This window comes from Amblyraja radiata, chromosome 20 (assembly GCF_010909765.2).
Source record: "Amblyraja radiata isolate CabotCenter1 chromosome 20, sAmbRad1.1.pri, whole genome shotgun sequence".
Lineage (NCBI taxonomy): Eukaryota > Metazoa > Chordata > Chondrichthyes > Rajiformes > Rajidae > Amblyraja > Amblyraja radiata.
This window is the reverse complement of record NC_045975.1, coordinates 31,484,749-31,510,162: the sequence shown is the minus strand read 5'-3', so window position 1 is coordinate 31,510,162 and position 25,414 is coordinate 31,484,749. Positions and strand designations below refer to the sequence as shown.

At 43.5% G+C, this 25,414-nt stretch overlaps 1 protein-coding gene across 2 annotated transcripts in view; it reads right to left on the bottom strand.

Annotated features, from left to right (window-relative positions):
• LOC116984806 (dual specificity protein phosphatase 8-like) overlaps nucleotides 1-25,414 on the bottom strand; it is a 194,206-nt gene that overhangs the window by 156,206 nt on the left and 12,586 nt on the right. Inside the window, exon 2 of one of the 2 annotated variants that reach the window (XM_033039187.1) lies at nucleotides 2,371-2,756. In XM_033039187.1, the coding sequence (XP_032895078.1) occupies nucleotides 2,371-2,601 (231 nt within the window). In that variant the 5' untranslated portion in view covers nucleotides 2,602-2,756. Of the gene's footprint in view, nucleotides 1-2,370; nucleotides 2,757-25,414 lie in introns of those variants that run through there. The other variant, XM_033039188.1, reaches the window with a different exon arrangement.

Below are 25,414 nucleotides of genomic sequence, written 5' to 3'. Positions count from 1 at the left end.
CGCGAAGCCATTTTGGGAATTTCCCCCTTGCAAACACAAGTGAGAGTGGGCTAGAAGGATTGCACTGATAACATTGTGGATAGTTAGGTGTAATTATTAGGAGTATCTTTGCACTTTGGTATGTATAAACATCCTTGCAGCAACCAGATAACACAAGGTAAACATGGTCCATTTGACGGTGAGCTCTGGTTCTCTTTGAGCTGGTGGTGGAATCCTTCGTCTTCAGTCAATAATACAACATCATAATCTTTCCATCAATGGTGGACCTAGAGTGATACAGTGTGGAAACGGGTCCTTTGGCCCAACTTGCCCACGTCAACCAACATGCCCCAACGATGCTAGTCCCACCTGCCTGCGTTTGGCCCATATCCCTCTGTACCTATCCTATTCATATAGCTGTCTAAATCTTTATTAAACATTGTGATAGTACCTGCCTCAACTACCTCCTCCAGTAGCTCGTTCCATATACCCACCACCCTTTGTATAAAAAACATTTGCATCTCAGGTTCCTATTACATTTTTTGCCCCCTCACCTTAAACCTACAGTATGTCACCTGGTTCTTAATTCCCATCTCTGGGTAAAAGTGTGCATTTTACCGTACCAGTTCCTCTCATGACCTGATACACATCTACAAGATCACTGTTCATCCTCCTGTGCTCCAAGGAATAAAGCCCCAGCCTGCTCAACCTTTCCCTATAGCTCAAGCCCTCGAGTCCTGGCCACATCCTCATAAACCTTCTCTGCACCCTGTGGAGCATTGTTCTTTGAGGACATGGCACTGTCAAGCACACAACTGGAGACACTAGCTTATCCGAGACCCACAATAAGATAACTTGCAGGAATGCCAACAAACAAATGGGAAAATAGCACTCACGGATTACAGCTCTTCATTGGAACACACTCTCCCTTGAGTTCACAACATGTTATTACAAGGATCTTACTTCAGCTCGGACTCGGAAACAAAGCTTGGACCTCTCAGATATGTGAGATGCAGAACCTTAAGCAAACAAGTTATCACGGGAACCCCGATGATTTTTTAAAAACAAACCTTTAATGAACCTTAATCAATAGAAAGTGCCTAAGTTGTAGTTCAGATGGGCTGGTCACTGCTACAAGTTCACAGGTTATAGGAATAGAATTAGACCATTCAGCCCATCGAGTATACTCCGCCATTCAATCAAGGCTGATCTCTGCTTCCTAATCTCATTTTCCTGCCTTCTCCGCATAACCCTTGACACTGTTTTAATCAGGAATTTGCCTTAAAAATATCCACTGACGGGCTCCACAGCCCTCTGTGGTGATGAGTTCCACAGATTAACTACCCTCTGATACTCAGGGGTAACCGATTTATCTCATAAACCAGTTAATGATTCCCCACCGACTAGCGATCACCCCGTGCACTAGCACTATCCTACACACTTAGAACAATTTACAACTTTATCAAAGCCAATTAACCCACAAACCTGCACACCTTTGGAGTGTGGGAGGAAACTGGAGCACCCAGAGAAAACCCACACGGTCCCAGGGAGAACATACAAACTCCGTACATAGTCAAGCTCCAGCACCCATAGTCAAGCTCGAACCCGGGTCTTTGGTGCTGTAAGGCAGCAACTCTACCTCTGCGCCACTGTGCAACACCTGGACGCAACGGAGATGGCATTTGAAACAAGCGACTCCTTGACTATCTAACAGTGAATGGGGAGAGCTCAGTTCTTTACCACAAAAACAAATTAGCAAGGGTTTGAATGGAGATTTAGTCAGAGGGTTTGGTGAGGGAAGGAGGTGGGTGGCGGAGCAGAGAGAGAGAGAGAGAAAAAAAATCTGGCACTGTCCAATATATATCCAACACTTCAAGATGGCAAAATTATAATTAAGCTTGCAAGCGGCACATAATCACCCTGCATCAATCACACAGGCTCACTGCCAGGCAGCAAGCTGTGCGTTGTCCCCTCAATCTGCCACCGTATTTAGCTCCACAGGGTCAGGGCAATGATGTCATTAAGATCCAATCACCACAAGGCCGAGAGCACCAGCTTAATCCACTCTTTCATTACGAGTAGTTTTATTGGCTTTGCACAGGAGCCGGAGCAGGTTAAGCCAAGGACGGAGGGAGGGGGGGGGGGGGGGGCAGAAAACCAAGCAGCGCCTTTGAACGTTTAGGGAGAGCTGGGAACAGGAGGGAGGCCGACAGATGGAGATAGGATGCAAAAATCAGAGCCACATGTAGATTTAACCAGACTGTAACTAAATAAACCCACATGCACAAACGTCAGCGGGCAGTGTACATTTGGGTTAATGCTTCCTGCCTCTTCAAGGGAGCGCTGCTGTGGGATGAAGGGTCAAGGGGGAAGAGAGTGGAGGGACAATACCTTCATCTTGCAGGAAGGCTGAATGAGCTCAGTGATGGAGAACTTGTCCTGCTGCAGCCGCCGCTTCACCAGCTTCGAGCAGCAGATGTTGACCGAGTTCAGCACATGGGAAGCGTTGTACTCCACAAACGAGCGGCTGTCTATCACCAGGGTGCTGTCCGGGCCGTTCTGCAGCAGGCTGGCCAGTTTCTGGGCATCGATCACTTTGGGCCTGGCTTTCTCCCCTGCCATCGTTGGCCGAGGGCTTTGGGAAGCAAGAGCTCCCACTCACCCCACCTCCAGATCAAACGAAGAGAGAGGGTCTTCACGAGGAGGTAAGATGGTCGGTGTATTACTGCCGTGCCAAAGGCCAGCCAAGCCTGCTCACTGCTCTCAGCTGCTTCATCCTGTGGAGCAAACAAATTCATTACCAGTCAGAATAGCACATTAATGGCTGTATGTCCCCCATTATACCTTGAGAAGAGATCACAGTCACACGTTCATTCCATAGAGGGACATAAACATTGAGGCAACTGAGCCTTGTCCTTTAGAAAAACTATTGGAGTGTTTACTGACTCCCATTTTGGTTGGTCTCTATTCTAGACGAGTACACTTATTCTATGTTTCTTCTCACAAGTACCAAGAGGATCCAACACTCTTCCAAGTCCCGATTAAAAAACGTAAGACCAGAGACTAAGGAGTCTACCACTTTCCAAGTCCTTATTCGACATAGGGAGGCACTGTGGCGCAGCTGTGGAGTTGCTGCTTTACAGCACCAGAGACCCGGGTTAGATCCTGACTATGGGTGTTTTCCGTACGTAGTTTGTACATTCTCCCCGTGACTGCCTGGGTTTTTTCTCCCACATTCCAAGGATGTACAGGTTCGTAGGTTAATTGGCTTTGGTAAAATTGTACAAGTGCGCAAGATAGTGCTCGAGTGCAGGAATCACAGGTCCGCGTGAGCTCGGTGGGCTGAAGGGCCTGTTTCCACACTGTATCCTTAAACTAAACGTGTGACCAGACACCAAATAGTTCGACCACTTCCAAGTTTCTATTCAACATGCATAATTAGAACCCATCCACTCCTCCAATTCCAGATCTATATTCATCAATTAATCCACCAGTGGTAATGATCTTTGAAGGACACATGTGGACTCTTGAACCAGTGCTCTAAATATGCAGAGATCTGGGCCCCTCCTGATGTTCACTGCCACTGTTCCCACCAAACTAACTCTTCCCTGAACCAGCATGCTTCAGGGATCAAACACAATCGTCTGATCCATGCGAGTGCAAACTAATATATAGTAGGCAAAATATTTATTTTAACCACTTTGAAAAATACAGATTAGCATCCAGATATTCGACATGTGAAAAGAAAATCAAACCCTATTTACCCCCAATCAAAAGTGGTTGGTTGAATTCAAGCATGACATATGGCAAATGTTACATGCTTGGAAGGAACACGATGTTTTGGGTTCACTACTGGGATTGTCAAAGAGTTACAGTATTTCCGGGTGTTTCGAAATGACAAGACAATGACAAGATGCCAAGTTAAATTGATCTCATCTGCCTGTACATGATCAATAGCCCTTTATTCCCTGCACTTCCATGTGCCTATCTAAAAACTTCTTAAACGCTACTATTGTATCTGCCTCCACCACCACCCCTGGCAATACGTTCCAGGCCCTCACCACCCTCTGTATAAATATCCTGCCCCGCACATCTCCAATACAAACATTCCCCCTCTCACCTTATAGTTATGTCCCCTAGTGTTGAATATTTCCACTCTGGGAGGAAAAATGTTCTGACTGTCTCCCCTATCTATGCCTCTCATAATTTTATATATTCCCATCGTCTCCCCTCAATCTTTGACATTCCAAAGAAACGCCACCATTAATCAACTGCTCTGTTATTCTTGTATTCGCGGGCAACCAGCAGCAAGGAAAATACCTCATCTCTTGATGAATCAATTTGCAACATTCAAACCTAGACAGAGTTCAAAGACTTCAGTTCATAATCAACCTCCCATTTTCATGTGCAGCATAAACTGCTATTACTCCATTGCGCCCAAAGATCCTTTTGTGCTTTACTTGTCCTACCACTATCCCCTTGTACAATCATCCCTGTCGCCATTTAATCCCATCATACCCTCCCTTTCACATTTCCTGCATTTGCCCACCTCCAACTTAGTTTAAAACCTGTTATACCTCTTCCAGTTCAAGCAAAAGATCATCGACCTGAATATCTCTCTCTCTCTCTCTCTGTTTAGTTTAGAGACAGCGTGGAAACAGGCCCTTCAGCCCACAGAGTCTGTGCTGACCAGCGATCACCCATACACTAGTTCTACCATACACACTGAGGACTATTTACAGAAGGCAATTAACCTACAAGTCTCCTACAAGCAATGTGGGAGAAAACCCGAGCACCCAGAGAAAACACACCTATTACTGGAAATTCCCCTTTTGTTTCAGGCTTCCAGCACTGGTTTTGGAAGGACCTCTGCTAATTAGACAAATACTTTGTACAAATTCTGGTTCCAAGATGTGACAACAAAAAAAAGACGAAACGTGGTATGTGTGCTCTGGGCCTGAGCATCAGTTGACTTTTCAGAAATTGAGTATAATTGCCACTGTTGATGGTTCATTCACACCTCTCAGGAAATTCAAGACGACAATTTGATAGCAATACTGCCTTGAGCATCTGACATCATTTTTGCAATGTTACAGCAAATTTATATCTTCTCTAACACAGGTCATTTTGTCCTTGGAACATAACACGTTGGGTTTTAATGTCATTTCTCCAGGATGGTATCCCATCTCACATATGTTCTATAGCATCTCTTCCTTTCTTCAGTACCCCACCCTGGTGCCCACCTGGAGGCTTTGGTGCTATTAATATTAGGAGCAGCAAGGTCAATAATAAAATACTCAGGAGGGCCCATTGTGCACGGCTTAGGATACATGACCATTTCTAGGCCATGGTTAGGACTCATTAAGTGGCATTAGAATATAGAAATGCAATGGTTGGCATGGACATTGTGGGAAGAAGGACAAGTATTTCTGCTGCTCAACTCCATGGCACTATGATTACGACAGAAGAAACCTGTATTTCTCTTCCCCACTTCCTGACTTTGAGGCACTGCAGTTTGCTTAAGGGCCTGTCCCACTTAGGCGATTTTTCAGCGGACTGCCGGCGACTGTCAAGTTCGCGGCACTCGCCTGAGAAACCGGGAACTGAAACGGCGAGTGCCAGAGTGGAACACACACACACACAAACACATCGCAAAGGCGGGGGCCAGGGAAATCGGGGGAGCGCTGTCTGAAATTCACACGGTGCAAAGCCAAGGTGATACAGACACACACCGCGATGAACAGGACGGTTAAGACGGCTAGCACAGTGTACGATATGTCCTTTAAAACAGGGGGTAGGGCTGGGAGAAGGAGTGGAGACACTTTTAAGAAGCCAGACAACTTTAATAAGCCAGAGATACAGCTGTGAAGTTTGGCGGGTATTTAACATTACCGGTCGGTTATCCTTGGTTCTGAAAACTTGTGCTTACGTTTTTTTCCCCCAATGAGCCAATGAAAATGCCCGGTCAGCAAAGGCGATTAACTAAAACTACCTACGACTACCTCGACTACCCATAACTACATAGCGACCCCACTACAACTGCACCTACGACTACAGGATTATCGATTTTCTCCATGCCGACCAATTCATGTTGAAAAATTTGCGGCGAGCATACCGAGGCCGCGACTAGTTCCCAGAATGCGGGAACTCCTCGCGTCCTTGAAGGAGACTCACCAGAGACCACCAGTGAACATGTGGCGATCATGAAGCGAGCGCAGAGTCTCCTGCACTCGCCTAAAAAGTCGCCCAAGTGGGACAGGCCCTTTACGTTCACAACAGTTCCACAGCAGATGCCATCTCCCTGGTCCTAAATTCAACCCTGGGACAGGTAGACAACAAAGACTCTTATTTATTAACTGTATCTCTGCCTTCAACACCATAATCCCATCCAAACTTTGGGGTGGAAGATTGCAACCTTCACCCTGTTTCGACGAATGCAATCACCCAAGTGTGCACAATCAAATAAGGTCAAATAGAACAAGTTGTCCTACAACTTTAGGCTATGCACTTCATACATACGAAGAACCCATCCAAACTCATCTCCAAATTCCTTGACCTGCCACTGGATTCCCGACTTCTTGACCCACAGATGTCAATCAGTAGAGAATGGGGGAACACCTCCTCCACAATAATTCTCAACCCCACAAAGGTGCGTTCTCAGTCTCCTCACCCCTTGTACACTGATGATTGCGCAGACAAATTCAGCTCTAACTCCATCAACAAGTTTGCAGATGGACCCCACTGTGGAGGCCCTACTTTACTGAACTGCATGTTAAAAAAAAAAATTTCACTGTACACATGTACACGTGATAATAAAGAACCATTGAATCGAATTGCAGAGAGTTACAGATGTAGCCCACTCCATCACACAGACTAGACTTTCTATCATTAGCTCGATCTAGACTTCACGTTGCCTCGGAAGAAGCCGCCGACAGCCTTTTGCTCCATCTATCGTACTTGAGTTTGACTTGATGGTATAATCTGATCAGATCGGATAGCAAGCAAAACAAAGCTTTTTGCTGTACCCCAGTACATGAGACAATCACAACCTAATCTCAATTCACAAAGTTTATACCACCTCTCAGGCCAATCTCATCAATCATATTGCCAAGCTTTGCTTTTCCTGGAACCAATTCTCCCTCGGGTTCCCTTCAACTCCACCCTGATTCTACTACCACCCATCTACACCAGGGACAGTTCACAGTGGCCAACTAACTTGCACGTCTTTGGGATGTTGGAGGAAGCTGGAGCACTCACTGGGAGGACAAGCAATCCAAACAGAGTTCAAGGTCAAATTTGAGTTCCTGGGGTCATGAGGTCACTCTGTCACCATCTCTTTTGAGGTGTAATCAGAGATGTACATTATATTTAAGCCCTCATGACAACTGGTTGCTCTCCTTCCCGGGTTAATTGAATGCTTTCTACACAGCCTCTGCCTCTTTATTGAATGCATTGTGTCACTTAATTGGCACAGCTATTTTGATGTAGTAAAATCCTCCTGACGGTCTTTACCATCTCACTAAGCCTTGGAGAAGTTACAATGCCATGTTCCACATTCCACTCCATGTATCTTGCAAGAAAGCAACATGAAGAGAAGAAAGACACAATGTGCTGGTGAAACTGAGTGGGTCAGGCAGCGTGTCTGGAGAACATGGATGGGTGACGTTTTGGTTTGGAACCCTTCTTCAGACCGACTGGACTGACAGTCATTCTGAAGAAGGGCCCAGACCCAACATATCACTTATCCATGTTCTCCAGTGATGCTGCCTGACCCGCTGAGTTACTCTAGAACATTGTACCCCTTTTGTAAACCAGCATCTGCAGTTCCTTGTTTCACCATGAAGAGTAGGGTGTCATTGACTCTTTCCCGACTTTATCTCTCTCTTCTTCGCTTCCCCTGAACTGAGGGAGGAGGGTGGCAGGAGAGAAAGTGAACTAATTTAGTTTCAACATTTAATCAGTTAGTTCCTCCTTCTTCAGTCTTATTATAAGACATTCCACGCTGTAATTTCTTTGTGTGGATAGCATCCAACTCTCACCTCTCCATCACCATATGGTGCTCCACCCCCATTCCAACAGTGCCTGGCTCACTTTTAGAAACTAATCCGCATAAGTTTTGGAATACTTAGAATTACTTTGCCATCAAATTCTTTCTGGAATTGGATCTCCCGTGCAGTTGTTCATTCTTTAAAAAAAATAAAAAAATGGTCGGTTTACTCTAAACCACTCGGCTGATATAGATCCGACAGACTGGGAATGACCAGACTTTAGCACAATGAGAAACAATCTCATTGAACGATACAAAATTCTTATGGAACACGTTGAGGTAGATGCAGTGGACAAAAATGCTGGAGAAACTCAGCGGGTGAGGCAGCATCTATGGAGCGAAGGAAATAGGCAACGTTTCGGGTCGAAACCCTTCTTCAGACGATGTGGTGATGACGTTTCCCTCGACGAGGGTATCTGGAGCCAATCACCGAGTATATTCAAGACAACTGTTGATAGATTGTGTAGGAAGGAACTGCAGATGCTGGTTTACACCGAAGATAGACACAAAATGCTGGAGTGGCTCAGCGGGACAGACAGCATCCCTGGAGAAAAGGGATAGGTGATGCTTTGGGTCGAGACCCTTCTCAAGACTGAGAGTCAGGGGAAAGGGAAACGAGAGATATAGACGTGATATAGAACAAATGAATGATATGTAAAAAAGTAACGATGATAAAGAAAGCAGGCCATTGTTGGCTGTTTTGCCAGATGAAAATGTGTTGCAGACAATGAAACTCACCAGGACTACAGTAAAGCTAGTACACCGACTAGGGTGGGGGAGACGGATAGATTGTTAAATATCAGCCTTAATCCCCTCATGAATCTCTCGACAGATGCAAGCACACCACATCTTGGCTGGACCTATTAATGGACTTCAAACTCGGTCTGAAGAAGGGTTGCATTCTAAAAAATCGTCTGTCCATTCCCCCCACAGATGCTGCTTGATCCGATGAGTTCCTCCAGCACTTCTGCTTTTTTAAATTCAAACCCAGCATTGAAGGGTCAACTTTACACAGAAGGCAAACGTTTAGGGAATACCAATATTTAACTGATACAATAATGGGCAAGAAAAAGTAAAATAAAGCTTTGTGAGCAACAAGTTTTACCTTTAGTTTAGTTTAGCGTGGAAACAGGACTTCGGCCCACCAAGATCTTGCCGATCAATGATCACCCATACAGTAACTATATCCTACATTGTGGATAATTTACATAACCCAAGTAACCTACAAACCTGTACGTCTTTAAAAAAAAATTAAAAAATGGGTGGAAACTGGAGCACCCAGAGAAAACCCACGTGGTCACAGAGAGAACCTGCAAACTCCATACAGACAGCACCCATACTCGGGATTGAACCTGGGTCTTTGATGCTGTAAGGCAGCAACTCTACCGCTGCAATTTAGTTTAAGTTTTAACATCAAGATTTGTTTCCCTGGAACATTGTTCCATCAGCCAGCCTTCATTGTGACAGTAGATGCTAAGTAGAGGGAGCAACCTGCACCTCTCCAATGGCATCCATTTTACACCTGATCATCATCCCACTATAAATGAGTCTTATTAACTTTACTCGATTTGCACAAAATTTAAGACGTCATTTTGAGATGTGATGAAACCCAAGCACCTGAGGCCTGCAGATCAACTGCCTAAATACAGCCAACACCAGGCTTGGGAACCAAAATACTGCGGCTTGCAAATCTCGACTGCCCCACTCCAGAAAACCTGACTGTGTGAGCAGTGGGTACCATGGCAACTACTGACCTCACGAGCTAATGCGCTGCATCCGGCCTGCTCATACTTACCTTCATTGGATGCGGAGGGTATAACTAACCTGAACCTTCCTTACCTGTGGGATGGAGAAGGGTACAAGCCTCAAGCAGAAGCCAGGTCCCGAGAGTGCCCCAAATGTCACAGCTTTTCAACTTTTATTGAAAGTCTCTGATAGTTAGGGACATGTAGAGTCATACAGCACACAAACAGGCCCTTCGGTCCAACTTGCCCATGTTGACCAAGCATGTACGCAAGCCCCACTTTCCCATGTTTGGTCCAAATCCCTTCAAATCTTGACTATCCATGCAGAAAACGCATTTAAATTAATCAAAATATTGTGAAATCTATAAATTCTGTACACACTTAATTAAACCCTCAGTATAGTACGAGTAAATTCAAACATGTAGAAAAATAATACCAAAATAATTCAAACATGGGAAAATGAAATGGGATTGGCTATAACAAAAGAAAACTGGGAAGAAAGTCTACAACGAATACACCGGTGTTCATTAAACGCCAGACATATACTGATACAATTTAAAGTATTATATAGGTTACATTATTCGAAAACTAAATTAAATAGTATTTTTCCGAATCTCTCCGCTATTTGTGATAAGTGCAAGAAAGCAGAGGCAAATTTAATACATAGTTTCGTTACATGTCCTAAATTGAATTATTACTGGACAGAAATCTTTAAAGTTATTTCTGAAGTCATCAAAGTTAAATTGGACCCTAACCCAAAGCTAATAATATTTGGAATTCCGGATTTACATCTATCACTTACAGTAAATCAAAGAAATTTCTTTGATTACTGTTTAATAATTGGAAAAAAAAATCATATTGAAATTTTGGAAGGGAACATTATCCCCCACAACCAAAATGTGGGCAACAGAGATGATGGAGACGTTACATCTGGAAAGAATTAGATTTGTCCTATTGGACAAGTATAATTCTTTTGAACAGATATGGTCTCCATATATACAGTATTTAGAGAAGTAGCTGTTCTTGGCAACACAGCTCGACGTGCACCCTGCGGGATTTGGTGAGAATAATTCATTTTTATATTGGAATTACATATATGTCTTTATTGATACTATCACTTGTAGTAGTGTTATTAATAATACATATTGTGGTTACTAAAAATGTTTTTTTTTTTTTTTTTTTTTTTTTTTTTTTTTTTTCGTTTCTCTTTTCTTTCTTATATATAATCAAATTATTATTTAATCCCTCTCTTAATGATTTATTCTTTCTCTATTCTTTCTCTATCATTATTTCTAAAAAAACAGTAGATAAGTATTACTAGTGTTTTACTTAATGCAAATTGAATTAATTTGATATAAAGTTGTTTGAAGCATTGTAATTGATTACCTTTAATAAAAAAATATATTAAAATAAATCTACAATAAAAAAAAAAAAAAAAAAAAAAAAAAATAATTCAAACACCTTTTCTCACAGGGTCAACAGGCTCATTAAAATGAATGGCATTGGTTTATCTGCACATGGCTGATATCGGGGTGAAGGGGCAGATCTGGACTCTCTCGCCAGTATGTTGGTGCTCCACCCCCCTTTCCAGCGGTGGGTACAGCAGCAAAGCATTCTGATTCAGGGTGATCTGCCCTCCGAGTGAAGAAATTTGTCCCAGAGATTTAAGAGCATTTTTTATTACAGTCAGAGGGTAGTCTGGAAACAAACTGCCAAAGGAAGTGAATACAATTACAGCTTTCAAAAACATTTGGACATATATGTGGATAGGAAGGGTATGAGCCAAATGCTGGCAAATGCGATCACCTCAGAATGCCAACCTGTTTGGCATTGACAAGATGGGCCGAAGGACCCGTTTCCAGCCAGCCTCGTGTAAGGATCTATAATAAACGGAGTCACGGGGAGAACACCTGGCAGTTGACCAGCTCAGTTCAGCCCCGTCGCTAGAAACTTGGCAGCACCAAAGTAAGAGGCAAATAATTACAACTGTGATCGTGCCAGACCTGTTGAAACAATGTTTAGGATGAAGTCATTTCTTGCCAATGTGCCCAAATGCTATACAGCAGACATTAGGAGCATTGGAAATACATGTCAACCTTTATTAAGCCCAAGTGCTAAGCAGATAGCTGCATCATTACGATGCTCCCATTCGCATTCACAAGTGTGTACGAATGGCTTCCAAGCCCATCTCTCCCCTTCCATTTTCACAGTGTCAGTACAGTTTCCTTATGACCTAGAAAACACATCTCAGTCCGCAACCAACCCGTTTATTTGTCATGTGTGCAGAGAGTTGCAACCTTCTTTAAATTAATAGCTAAAGCTGCAAACAATGTAAAATAAAATTAATTTGCCACATTTTAATTTGAAAATAGACACAACAAGTCAGGCAACGAGTAACTCAATGGGTCAGGCAGCACCTCTGGAGAGAAAGGATGGGTGACCTTTTGGGTCGGAACCCTTCTTTAGACTGAAAGTAAAGGGGAAGGAACAGGAGGTAGGAAAAGGCCAGAACTCATCAGGGCTGCAACACATGACCAAGGAAGGGTGGAGCCCATAATGGCTCATTGTTGGCAGGGGAAGAGGTGATAACGAAAGGATAAAGGGATGCGAACAGTGGAACTATTAGGATGACAAGGGAGGGATGGAAGAGAGGTAATGCAGGGGTTACTTGCAGTTCTCTTACACACAATTTTTTTGAGATGTTGATATACTATTGGCAATAGGAGCCATTTAACAGTTTGCAGTTATATCGTTAGATAGTGGTGTCTTTTCACATTCCAATTGGTGTGGGAAAGATGCACTCCAGAGGTTCCATTCATAATAGAACACAACTATCTAAGTGGTGGAGTAGCTTAGCAGGCCAGGCAGCATCAATGGAGAACATGGATAGGTGTCGTTTTGGGTCGAGACCTATGCACCTTTCCAAAATGTTACCTATATAATTTCCCCAGAGATCCAGCCTGGCTTGCTGAGTTTGTGTCCCTTTATGCACTAATCAGAATCAGCAGTGTATCCCGACACATCGGAGAAGTACTGAGAGAGTGCTGCACTGTCAGGGGTGCTATTTTTCAGCTGAGATGTTAAACAGAGCCTTTCTGCTCCAAGATCCCATTACCTGTAACGTGCTTTGGGGCTTTCAGAAAGGGAAATGCAAGATGCTACATAATTGCTTTGAGGGCCTGATGTCTATTTAAATGAAGCAGTGGGTCTTCAACAGTGGTTGCATCATCAATCTCCCGGGAACACATCTGACAGTCGGCAGCCTAGATGCACAAAATTTATTGTGCATCCCCATCACAAGGGCTTTTCAGATTGAATGCAATTCCATTTGGGGTGGGGGGGGGGAACTCTTGGGCGCTTAGTAATTTGTGACGTGTTTTAGTGTTTCGTTGTGTTCTTTGCAGTGCTTTGTGCTTGCAATTTAATAGCTGAATCTGAAGTTTAAAATAGCTACTTCACCAGATGCAGGCCCTTCTGCACACAGATTCTTTAAAATAAATTGCTGAATTATTTTGATAAATCTTTCAATGATGAATAGGGAAAAGGTTTTTAAGCACCAGTGCATTAGCCACCTTTATACACGGGGACACAGCAGCTGTTGCAGCTGCATCCCATTGCTCCATATCAATCCAACAAAGTAATGGCAATGCTTGACATTACATCATTTCTTCCTGTGGAACTTCACCCAGTGTTATTGTCTGGACTCTATCCCTTGTCTGCATAACAAAACAAGCTTAACTAACAAAAAAATATGCATGCTAAGGCAGAGAAGGAATTATTTGCTGCACCCATATCATAGACATTTCCACATGTAATTATAACATAGCAAGTGGCCATTCGTCCCATCAACTGCATGCTGGCTCTCAGGGCATTCCCATAGAAGTGTCATCATCTTGTAATATAGTCTCTCGCACGTGCCCATAAACAAACACCTTTTTCCATCCGGATTCTCCCACAACTCACCTAACAGCAATTTACCTTTCCCTCATCACCCAAGCATGCCTCCAGGATGTGGGAGGAACCCCACAGGGACACCATGCAAACTCCACATGGCAGGTCAGACATAACCTTGGTCACCAAACTATTTGGACAGGGACATGGATAGGAAAGGTTTATAGGGATACACGCGGGAAAGTGGGACAAGAGTAGACGTGGCATCTTGGTCAGCACGGGCAAGTTGGGCAGAAGGGCCTGTTTCCATGCTGTATGACTATGACCAGAACCGTGAGGCAGCAATGTTAACTACAGCACCATGGTGCTTCTCCTATGGTTGATAGCAAGTCGCAGTATAGTACCTTGACTTCGTTAATCTATAGTCCACCAGAGATTTGTACAAAAGCAGGTCGGGTTAAATGGCCTCACCAATAGTCCTGCCCTACCATTGGGGAAATTGGCTCTTTCACAGGATGAGAATGAAGGCTGCCAAGTTCCTTGTGGAAAATATCCTTTCATGTGGTGTATTTGCAAGTAAATATTTCATGATGCATTATTGTGCGGTGGCTATCAAGGATCAAATTGAATGTCCTTCCCTCTCACTCAGCTGAGAGCAGAAAGGAAAGCAAACATTGAACTGACCACAAAGAAATGGCGAGGCACCCAGCAATGCAAAATCCTGCACATCAACTCACACTTTCAATAAGGAAATCTTTCAAGTTATTTGTACCACAAACTAAAATTTCAATTGAAAATGCAACTTTAATGTTAAAAACCCCCCACAACATGCTGAAATAACTCAGCAAATCAGACAGCACTTCTGGAGTACATGGACACGTGATATTGTGGATTTCTTCTTTGTGGAAAGATGCACCCTAAAGATGCCGCTGGACCTGCTGAACTATACTCCAGCACTTTGTGTCCTTTTTTGTAAACCAGCATCTGCAGCCTCTTATAGAGTCATAGTGGGGAAACAGGCTTTTTGGCCCAACTTATCCACACTGACCAACATGTCCCATTTACTCATCCCACCTGTCCAATCCATGTACCCATCTGAATGTTAATGTCAGCTTTAATCTAGACTGATTCTTTCAAATTGGTTGAATTGCACCTTAGATCTCGATAAGATGGGGAAATACAAGGTATAATGTGATTGAATGGTTTTGCAGGATGACAGGTCATCTACCGTTCGCTTAAGGTCCTTCCTTCCTTCACAACAAGCAAGCAGCAAGCAGCCAACTTGCCACTCAAGGCATGTAGGAACACTCAGGATGTTTGGCTGGCACAACTGAGAGTGGTGCACCCTACCCCGAGGGGTCACGGGCATCATTACTAATTTACTGCTCGGCTTTACAGGGGATGTGATCCAATGGCTTCACTAAATGTATTAATATAACTTGAAGGTCCCCCACCTCCCCCGCAGCTCCTCTCTCCAGATTAATAAATGCAGGTTGTCCCTCCAGACTCTCCTCTCTCAGCTCCAGCACAAGGTCGACGATGAAAATCTCACTGCTCAGTGCTTGTATCTGTGCAATTTTCTCATTATGTTCAATTAAACCTCTGATTAAATAAAGCATGTCCCTGTGCTCAAGCACCGCGATGACACGCTATGCTCCTTTCACTGACTGATTGAATCGTAGCTACGCAGGGCTGTGCTTAGCCTCCACGAGACGGTATCTGAAACCTAATGAAATCACTGAGCTGGAAACACGGTTGCTGATCTGTAAAGGCCATTGCGAATTGCATTCAAAGTCTCCAGGGACACTGTACCTAGAAGGCAACACTGACACGCATATTCTCCCAATGCAAAATGCGGTCAGTGTCGCTGCAAAACATCTCTGCTGCTGCATTACCTTGCTTATTCGTGAGAAATTGCAAGGAAGTCAGACAACCAGAAGGCTGCACTGCAGTGAGCATCAAGGGAGAAGAGAGTTCTTACCATCCACTTGGGAAGGGAACAGATGTGTATTCGTAATATGGCTCGTCTTATGTAATAATTTACCTTTAATAGAGAGAAGTATTTACTTATGGCTGCTAGCTTGTGTACCTGTTCTTGAAAAGCATTCCTAGAGGTATGAGCTTTCTCCTCATGATGTGAAAAAACACCAGTGTCGCAGAAACAGATTGTCTCACCTATTTTTCTCCTTTAAACACATTATCTAATTTTGTACAATACTCAATATCTACAAGAATACATTTCGAAGTACTCTAGAGGTCAAAGGAGCAGAGAAAACTTGGAAATGAGTGAGAAGCAATCAAGCACACACCAATTGCTTCTACAAACATTGATCCCAGGCTGAAATCACTGCGATTTATAGCGCGGGTATGCATTTGAAAAATATGCAATCTAACTACAAAAGCAGCCTTGTTCAAACCTCAATGTAATCCATCTCTGGTTCAGCAGTTAGCTTCATCTTACAATGGCAAGAGAGCGCAAGTATGGCGTTTTAAAAGGATCCTGGGATCACTATGTTCCAACTGGTGGTGTTGAACTTCCTTCTCACTTTGAAGCAGGTTGCATTTCTGATTTTGTAAATTCTTATGCAAACGTGATTTTATTTTAAATTTAAGAGCAAGGGGCTTATTTTTCGATCTGTCAGGTCCTAATGCAACGTGCTCTCCTGGCTCAAGTAAGCCTACAACAACAGTTAGGACGGCACAGTGGCGCAGTAGTAGAGTTGCTGCCTTACAGCACCAGACCCGGGTTCAATCCTGACCACGGATGCTGTCTGTCGAGAGTTTGCACAATTCTCTCTGTGACTGCAACAGTTTTCACTGGGTGAAACAGGTTTCACTGGTTTCTTCCCACACTCCAAAGATGTACAGATTTGTAGGTTAATTAGCTCTTGTAAAGCATTGTCCCTAGTGTGTAGGATGTGCTAGTGTATGGGGTGATCGGTGGTGGGCACGGACTTGATGGGCCAAAGGGTCTATTTCCACGTTGTGTCTCTAAAATCTAAACAATAACTATTTATTTGAAGAGTCATGTGAATGTCATACGAACCTACAATAGAACAATTAAATTCTTATTTGCACGCACAATACACAAATATATAATAAACAAAAATACAAAAAATTAATAACCCCAATTAGTCCTTAATGCAATCAAAGACAGGCTGCAGATAATAGTGGAGGTTAGTGTTGTGCATTGTTCAAGAGACTGATGGTTGTTGCAAAGATGCTTTCCTTGAATATATTGGTCAATATACCTTAGTTCTCCTTGCCCCTGCTTGACACCCCTGCAGAAAATCAGACTAGGAGATGTGAATGAACTGCAGGTGACATCTCAGGATATTTCCTCATCACCTCCAATTTGTTGTAAATCAGTGCAGTGCTGGGATATAGAATGTACTTGTGGCAAGAACAATGGACTTAGAACTGTCTGAAGAAGGATCCCAATGCAAATCATCATCTATCCATGTTCTCCAGAGATGTTGCCAGACCCACTGAGTTACTCTACCATTTTGTGTCTTTTATTGTCAGTTCCTCATTTCTACACTAGATTTAACTTTCCTTTCCCATTTCAATGAGGCATCCTTAAAGAGATGGTATAAGAAGGAAATGCAGATGCTGCTTTACACCAAAGATAGACACAAAATGCTGGTGTAACTCTGGAGAGAAGGAATGGGTGATGTTTCAGGTCGAGAGTTTAAAGAAAGGCCTCGACCCGAAACGTCACCCATTCCTTCTCTTGAAGAGATGGTGTTCCATTCTGGCCACTGAGTTAGGAAGGAGTTGAAAGAAACGTTCCCCAGGGCTGCAACTGACTGCACTGCTCTTGCTCCCTCTCCACAATCTGCAACAACAAGTAATTGTAAATCCTCATGTCCCACCTTCACTGACTGTGTGTGTGCTTCATCCTAGCACTCCAACATCAAGTTGCACTCTAGGCAGCAATGAGAGGATTCATAGGGAATAGTAGAGGACATCACAAGCTATGTTGATGAACCCCCGAACCATCCAGTTACATTTTTGTTTTAAACAGTGAATACCTTTATTCACCAAAGGTCTTGGGATGATTCCAGGTTAAATTGCAAGGTGTCTCATTTTACTTCCAAGACAGGTAACGAGGAAGGGTTGAAGGTGCAGTGTTTTTAAGGAGGTGATGTCAAATCTTCCTTCGAGGGTAGATGAGCCCTCAACGATATTTTGAAGAACAGCACTAGATGTCCTCTTAGGAACAGCTATTCCTTGATAAAAACTAATTCATGAAGTGGATCATCTGGTTATTTTCAAAGATAGACACAAAATACTGGAGTAACTCAGGGGGTCAGGCAGCATCTCTGGAGAGAAGGACTGGGTGACGTTTCGGGTCGAGACCCTTCTTCACATTTTCTCTCCAGACTGCCCGTCCCGCCGAGTAATCCCAGCATCTTGTGTCCATCTTCAGTATAAACCAGCATCTACAGTTCCTTCCTACACATCTGGTTATTTTCATTTGGTTTTGTGGGATCTTGCTCTGTGAGATTTGGCTGCCACATCACAAGGGTGACAACTTCCAAACGGCTCAATAGTTTTCAAACACTCTGGGTGGTCTAGAGGTTATGAAGAGTGCTGTGTAAAGTCAAGATCTTTCTTTCCTCCCCTATATCAATCAGTGCCACTCCTTTAAATGTAATGCGGTGGGTTTATTTTTGGTTAGTTAAATAAACCGTCTTTCAGTGAGTCAGAGGGAGAAGAATAATGAAAAAGTGGAATCTGTCTGGGATTGATTAACAAAACGTCAGTACTCTCGACTCAGCAGTGTGCTTTAAAATTCTGTCATATTTAGTGACACTGCTACGGACAACCAGAGAGAAGGTGACCGGGTCATTCCAGGCAACCAAACTTGGTGACCACACCAATTTGATGCACACAAATTATAAATAACTATCCTCCAATCACTGCAATATTCTGGGGAATTTACCCTGCTTTTATCAAGAGAAGACACTGCAGTTCCACTCCTCTCCACACTTCAAAAAGCTTCACATCCCTAGGCATAAATATTACCAACAAACAGTCCTCAACCAACTACATTGAAGCTGTGGCCCCCCCCCAAAATAAAAGCATACCGTTGCCTCCACTTCCTCAGGAGATGAGGAAATTCTTCAGGTCTCCAACAACCCTTTACCAACCCTTTACACATGCACCATGGAAGGCATATTTGCGTAATGGCATCACAAATTGGTTTAGAAACAGCTCTGCCCGATTCTGCTAGAAATTGCAGAGAGTAGTGGATGGAGTCCAGTCCCTGACACAGACCAGACTCCACACCATTGATTCCATCTACAGTTCACGCTGCCCCAGGAAAGCAGCTGGAATAATCAAGGACCTTTTCCACCAGTCATTTCCTTTTCCCCACGCGCCTTTTGGGCAGAAGATCCAAGAGCTTGAAGGCACGTTATCACCAGACACAGGAACATTCCCTTCTGTCCTCTGACTTCTCAACAGTCCTCCACAAGCTAGGGTACAGTTCCGATTTTCCAACCTACCTCATTGCAGACAATGGCTATGAATTAAATTCTGCGTTCTGTACTTTCCCCTTTGCTCTATCTATTGTACGTGTTTGAACTGCATATAGTACGTGCATATTGTATATCTGATCTGTTTGAATAGCATGCCAAACAAAGCTTCTCACCATAACTCAGTACATGTGACAATCATAAACCCATACCCTGAGAACTATTACACGACAATGCTGAGCAGCTATATTCTGCACTCTGGTATTTTTCTCTTCATTCTACCTGTTGTACTGGTGTATGGCTTGGTTGTATTCATATATAGTATTATCACATTTGAATGGATAGCAGGCAAACAAAGATTTTTTACTGTATCTTGATACATTTGACAATAATTAACCAATACCAAAATGTGGCTTTGTAAGTAATAAAGACTATTTACAACAAACTGCTGTGACTCGTATATCCACCCACCTCCAATTCATTGGCTGCTGCAGTACTATCAATAACACTTGGTTAAAAAGGATGTCCTATCAGAATAATGTTATTGGGTTATCCCAGCTCCTCATGGCGGGCGGACTACTTGGGGTGCATTGGGAAGGGTCATCTTCCATGGGAATGCCGCGTATATTGCAGGTGCCTGTTAGTGTCGGGCAAAAAGTACAGCGGGTGATGCTCTTTGGATCACTCTCAGTGAAAGGACAACACAGTGGGCCAGGCAAAAATGACTGGATCGTGCCATGCTTTGCCATTGGGTTTGCTGTGATGAAAGACATTGCATCCTTTAAAAGGTAGAGACAAATAATTATTGAATGCCAAAGGAGAATTCTGAGGACGACAGCATGACAGAGGATTTGGTCCGGAATTGTTAGAACTATACATCAATAGTTTTGCAAAACCGCTACATATTTATGCCAATTCTCGGCCCCTTCTATTTTTTTATTTCTCAGCAGGGGGAATTTAACAAATACATTAAATTTACACTAAACACAGCTTTAGGATTTTCAAAATAATAAAAAGTGGAATCATATTAAAGCACACAGGCTGATTGAGACAGCGCAGCATATTATGTGCTGTTGTACAAAGAACCCAGGTCTCATTCTGCATTACACCTACACAGTGCAGGCAAAGAACATACAACAAAGGAAAGAGTCTTGAGTCACGCAGTGGAAATCTGGTCGAAATCAGTGCGGCACAGTACTAAAAATCAGTTTCAAATTCCAAGTGATTGTTGGAATAAACAACAGTATCATTGTGGTGTTTGTACAAGGGTTTGTAATTTATTCCATAATCTTATTTACTGGTCAACTTCTCGTTATTTTTTTCCTCTCTCCTCTCTCCCTTAAAGGGGCTGATCTTTACTCGGTTACACTTTCAAGGGTGCTGCTCCCAAGTGATTGCTCTTCATGCAAGGCATCTGGCCTGTAAGTATTTGCAGGCTGTTTCATTGACTGAGCCATCAAGATGGACACACAAGGTGATCCCAGTTTCATCTTTTCCCTTTGAATCCCAGAACTGGCAGCACATCTAAATCTGCACAGCTAGGACGGGAGTGCGGAGAGTCTCGGACAATAAAGGTTGTCAACAACAGGCCCCTGTGAATCAACTTCAATCTTAAACAATTGAGCAAAACCCTCTGTAGATACAAGGAACTGCAGATGCTGCTTTACAAAAAGACACAATGTGCTGGAGTAACACAGCGGGTCAGACAAAACCTTTGACCTATTTCTCCAATCAGGTTTAATTCCCAGGTCAGCAATACCTGAATGTGTTCTAAATGTGTACAACTGATCCCAAATCAAAGGGGAGATTTGTTTAGGAGGGAACTGCAGATGCTGGTTTAAACCGAAGGTAGACACAAAATGCTGGAGTAACTCAGTGAGACAGGCAGCATCTCTGGAGAGAAGGAATGGGTGATATTTCGTGTTGAGACCCTTCCTCAGACTGATGACAGGCTCTTGAAACACATGGAAAATACTATTCTGTATGACTGTGAGCCCATATGCCATCCATCATTTTAAAATCAGCACAATTCCTTTGCTTGTCAACAACAGTGACCACAGTTAGATTACACTTGCCTGCATTCCCTCCCGATTAACAAGATAAGAAGAATGAAACCATCCAACTCTCCAACCACTTCCAGGTGCATTTCAGTGGCACCATCCACAACTTTGACAAGACTCACAAGGATGCATGGCTGGGGGTTTTTTTAAGGTGAATTTGGAGTCGTAATATTTGGAAGCCCAATGGGCAATTTGCATGCAGAAATATCCCATAAACAACAGAGAAGTAATCTGTTGTTTTAAGGACGGACACTAAAAACTGGAGTAAATCAGTGGGACAGGCAGCATCTCTGGAGAAAAGGAATAGGTGACGTTTCGGGTCAAGACCCTTCTTCAGACTTTGGATGAATATGTGCTGACTGACCCATGGCAGTCTATGGCTATCGCAGTGTAAACTCCCTATATGTTACAAGGTGGAGCGGGGGAGAGAACAGGGAAACAGAAACTGAACAAGAGTTGACAGCTGCAGCCCAATGTTATTACCAAGGGATTTTGAGCCAGCAAGGAGCCCTTTGAATGAATGTCATTCAGCATTTGTGAAAGGCAGCCTTAAAGGGCTAAGGTACTTAGAAAACCCAGACCACACAGGATATCCTCTTCCTTGACATATTCTCTAAATGTTTTGAAGGAAAAATGACAACTTTCTCAAAAGCCCCATTATAAAATCCTGAAATGCAATTACTGGTGGGAAGTGCGATTAGTGCAGTCATCACCCACATTTAAACTACACAGGGAATTCACCAAACAAAATATAAAGGAAGAAAAAATGCTTCATAACACGGTACGCAAAGCAGTTTAGGTATTTTAAAATTCTGCGTCTGAAGCACAATCCAGGAATGACAGCACAATGTAGAATCCTTCTCAAAGTCATTTTCGTGTGCAAGCTGCTTAATCCCCTGAGAGGCATCGCAAGGAGCAGCTGATGCAGCACATCAAGAAATGCAGATCTTGCTAATCTAGCTGTATGCAAATCTGGCACTCGGGCAGCAATATTATTGCGGATCCGAGGAGCGAAACAGGCAGCTCCCACCTTTTAAAATTTATTTTAAATCATTCAATTATTAAAAATAATATTTACAATACAATAAAACAACACAGAAACCCACCACCATAATACAAGACAGCCAAATATACCAAATAAACTCTGTAACAATTCTTGTCAAGGATGCTTTCAACCCCTCGCGGTACCGAGCAGTCCCAGAAATCCCCCGTGGACAGCGCGTAGTCCCTCTCTAACACCACCCGGGTGCGGACGTAACCCCGGAAAAAGGGCAGGCAGCCGGTTCGGGCAATGGCAGCTCCCACCTTGGATCAGTTTCTGGCAACTCCAGTGGTCAGATTCCCCCCCCCCCCCCCACCTTCACCCAAGGGAATGACGTGGACACGTCCAGAACAGGCCAAATGGGTGTCAAGGAGCATCTCAATTAGATCTGGAATCGGGCTGGGTTTTCCTCTCCCTCTTGCTTCTTCGTTTGCTTGTTACAGCTCCCAGAATGGACAGAGGCATCGGGGGACCTAACCCCGGCAGTGGAAGTCCTCAAGGTGAAAGGTTTCCTTGTCTGTTTGGCTCCAGTCAGTCCACAAGCCTGATGAGATCTGTGACCATTTCAAACTGGCCTTGGGGAGGGGGGTGGGGGGGGGAGGGGTTTGTTGTTTGTGGTACAGAAACTTGCCCTTGGAGAATTCACAAATCACTACCCAAAAATTCACTCTCACAGTAAAAGTAAATACATCAGCACAAAATGTTGTTTTTTTTATCAACTCACATTTCTTGACACATGCACAGATTATCTTGCTTCACATTATGGAAACATCGCGATTCAGACCGTTTTCTAGGAACGCAGTCTCACCTCCCCCTTCCCGAGGGGTCTCCTGCATCATTCAGCAGCAGTTGTGACCACGGGAAAGTGTCTCAAGATTGCACCAAAAGCACAGAGGGGTTGGCCAAACAGAAGCTGATTGGATAAGCAATACCCACCCTCATCATTACCAACAGGAACTTGGTAATGATGTGTGAAATACTAATGGTGCTGCTCCACATAATAACATAGATGCAGGAGTAGACCACCTGGCCCTTCAAGCCTGCCCCATCATTCATCAAGATAATGAAGGATCTTGTGCCTCAGAGCCATTTTCTTACACTTTCGTCATATCCAAATTCCCTCCCACTTCACCTCTTTCAGATGCAGATGTTCCGAAAGAAATTCTTTCTACCATGGACCGCAAGAAACAAGAGAGATAGAGAGATAGAGAGACAGAGAGACAGAGAGACAGAGAGACAGTGAGACAGAGAGACAGAGAGACAGAGAGACAGAGAGACAGAGAGACAGAGAGACAGAGAGACAGAGACAGCGTGGACCTTTACTCTTACCATATGGTGGCATCAGTTGGTAGGAACGCACACTACTGGAACTGTTCAACAGACACTAGAACATGGCCCAGACTGGAGGTCTTACCTTGTCCTCTCCCTCCGCCACATGGAGCCTCAGCAACAACACGAGTCCACAATAGAGAAGAAACCCGCACACCCCTTCTAATGGAGGGCAGTGGCCCTGATCACTGGTGCACTGATCGATTCACTGATATCCAATCTAGTTCATCACCAAAACCTTAACCATGTGGGAATTAGGGGTAAGAGTTTGAGCACCTTGGTCTCTCAAGCCTGCTTCCACCCACAACCCTTCCCAGGACCTTCCATCATTTGCCTATCAAGATTCTATCTGCCGTCATCGCAAAAAATATATATTCATACAATCCGCTTCAGGAAGAGAGCTGCAAAGACTCAATCCTCTAAAAGAAATTCACCCAATTTGCATTTCAAATTGTCAACCCCTACTTTTTAAAAACAGTAATCCCTAGTCTAGGTTCTCCCACAAGAGGAAACATCCTTTCTGTTGTCACATTGTCAAAACCACTGAGGAACAATATGGCACTCGGTATCCTTCTGGCTATTCCCTTAGACATCAATTGCTGGTGTGGGACCATAAAGTCAGTGAAAAGAAAACACACATTCAGTCCCATATCTGCTGAAAGTACCTGCAACCAAGTGTTAATCATTGATGTACTCCAATGTTTAGTTTATTGTCACATGTACTGAATAGTGAAAAGCTTTTATTGCATACTAACCAGTCAGCAGAAAAATAATACACAATTACAATCGAGCCAAATCACAGTGATCGAGGGAAAAATGTTTAGTGCAAGATAAAATCCAGTAAAGTCCAATTCAAGACAGTCAGAGGGTCTCCAGTGAGGAAGATAATAGCTCAGGACAGCTCTCTAGTTGTCCAAAAGAATGTGTTATGGAATGCACAAGCAGGATGTGACCTCTGCAACGCTCAGACACACGATGTATGTCCTGCTACACCCCCTTTGCTCACAAAGTAGGAGAGGTCACGGCCTGTTCAAGGCTCCATAACACTGGTGGTTTTTTCTTTAATGTACGACAGCACTGACAAATGTACTGATTGCAAAATCCAAAGACCTTAAGAAACAACAGGAGATTATGCAAACCCATGAGCCAACTCTGGGTATTATTGAGGAGAATCTGGTCCATGGTCTCAACGTTACCGTCTTTCCCAGCCCCCATAATGGGTCTGTCCCACTATACGAGTTTACCCAAGAGCTCTCCCGAGTTAAAAAAAAAATCAAACTCGTGGTAAGTACGTAGAATGTACGTAGCTGGTACGTCGGAGCTCAGGAATGTCCACAAGAGCCCCGAGTACCTTTGAATGGCTATTACCATAATTCTCCGAGTTCGAATCAGGGGAAACTCGGGAGAACTCTTGCATATTCCCCCCCCCAATCCAAGGTGCAAATATCAAAGACTAGAGGGCGCAGCTTTAAGGTGAGAGAGGCATAGTTTAAAGGACATGTGCAGGACAAGTTTAGTTCAGGTTTGTTTTGTTTTGTTTTTTAATATTATTTTATTAATAATGAATGCCTGGTGGTGGAGGCAAATATGATGGTGGCATTGAAGAGGTTTTTAGGTTTGCAGGGAGTGGAGAAAGATTTGGATCAGGCAGATGGGATCAGTTTATCTTGGCATCATGCTTGGCATAGACACTGTGGAGAAAGACCATGTTCCTGTGCAGTATTTTTCTAAGTTCTATGTTAGCTAGCTACTCTTTGTAGAAGTTTTATCCCCAAATTGATTTACGGCTGTTGGGATTTGGAGAATGGGCTTTGGTAGTTTGATTCTGCTATTTGCAT